The 905-nt window shown below is 33.4% G+C and overlaps 1 protein-coding gene across 2 annotated transcripts in view; it reads left to right on the forward strand.

Annotated features, from left to right (window-relative positions):
• HEATR1 (HEAT repeat containing 1) overlaps nucleotides 1-905 on the forward strand; it is a 68,227-nt gene that overhangs the window by 25,683 nt on the left and 41,639 nt on the right. For both annotated transcript variants that reach the window (XM_019527117.1, XM_019527118.1), the window contains exon 19: nucleotides 28-176. In XM_019527117.1, the coding sequence (XP_019382662.1) occupies nucleotides 28-176 (149 nt within the window). The remainder of the gene's footprint in view (nucleotides 1-27; nucleotides 177-905) is intronic.

The raw sequence follows: 905 nt of genomic DNA on the forward strand, positions 1-905 counted from the left end.
TTGCCTACGCTACATGCATGTCCATAGAAGAGAAGTGGTGGAATCCAGAAAATCTGAATGAACAGAGCAGAGACTATTTACACCTCTTGTTGGGGCTGTTTGACCTCATTGTCTGTAAAGCTAGTGAAGGAAGCAACTCTGTTCAGTTCAGAATGCTGATGAGTCTCTTATTCAAGGTATGTGTGTGTGTGTCTGCTTACATTCTCAGTTAACATTCTGAGTTTATTTAATCTTTCCAGTTGTTCAACTCGTTTTAAACTTTTGCATAACATTTAGACAAAACTGAGAACACTTTTGATTTGATTCTGGTTACATATTTGGTTCTTTATGCAAAACAAAGGGGAATGGAACCTTATATTTTTAGCTAGTGAACCAGTTTTAATTGAATTTATAAGCACTGTTTAAGTAGTAAAAATGTATTTCCAGAAATGTTTTACAGAACTTTGTTTCTGGAAGCCCATTACTAACTTATTCTTATCTGACTAGAAATAATGTTAGGTAGTGCAATCCAGGTAACTTAATTTAATATTCCTTTTTCAGCACCATTGTTTGTGTATGTGTGTATATGTAGATTTAGAGAGATCGTTATACAAACCTCTTCAGTAATTTGATTATTTTTCTTATAAGCTACTTTGTGCTGCATTTCATTTTATTTACAGCATTTTATAAAGATTATGATTAACTAGTGGGAGAATGTTTAACACAAGACAGACTTGCATCAAAATAGTCATTAAAAGAGAATGTATTTATGCATTTCCAATCCTATAACTTGCTAGCCAGATTTGATAGGCTATATTAGGTGTATTGATTGCCTTACAATTAAAATGGATGACAGATTCTCTTATTCTTTAGTGTCAAATAGGTATTTGGGGCTGGGCTCTGTAGAATACTTAGCATAGTGGGTC

The sequence above is a fragment of the Gavialis gangeticus genome, unplaced genomic scaffold, assembly GCF_001723915.1.
Source record: "Gavialis gangeticus isolate Ggan-Ray unplaced genomic scaffold, GavGan_comp1, whole genome shotgun sequence".
Lineage (NCBI taxonomy): Eukaryota > Metazoa > Chordata > Crocodylia > Gavialidae > Gavialis > Gavialis gangeticus.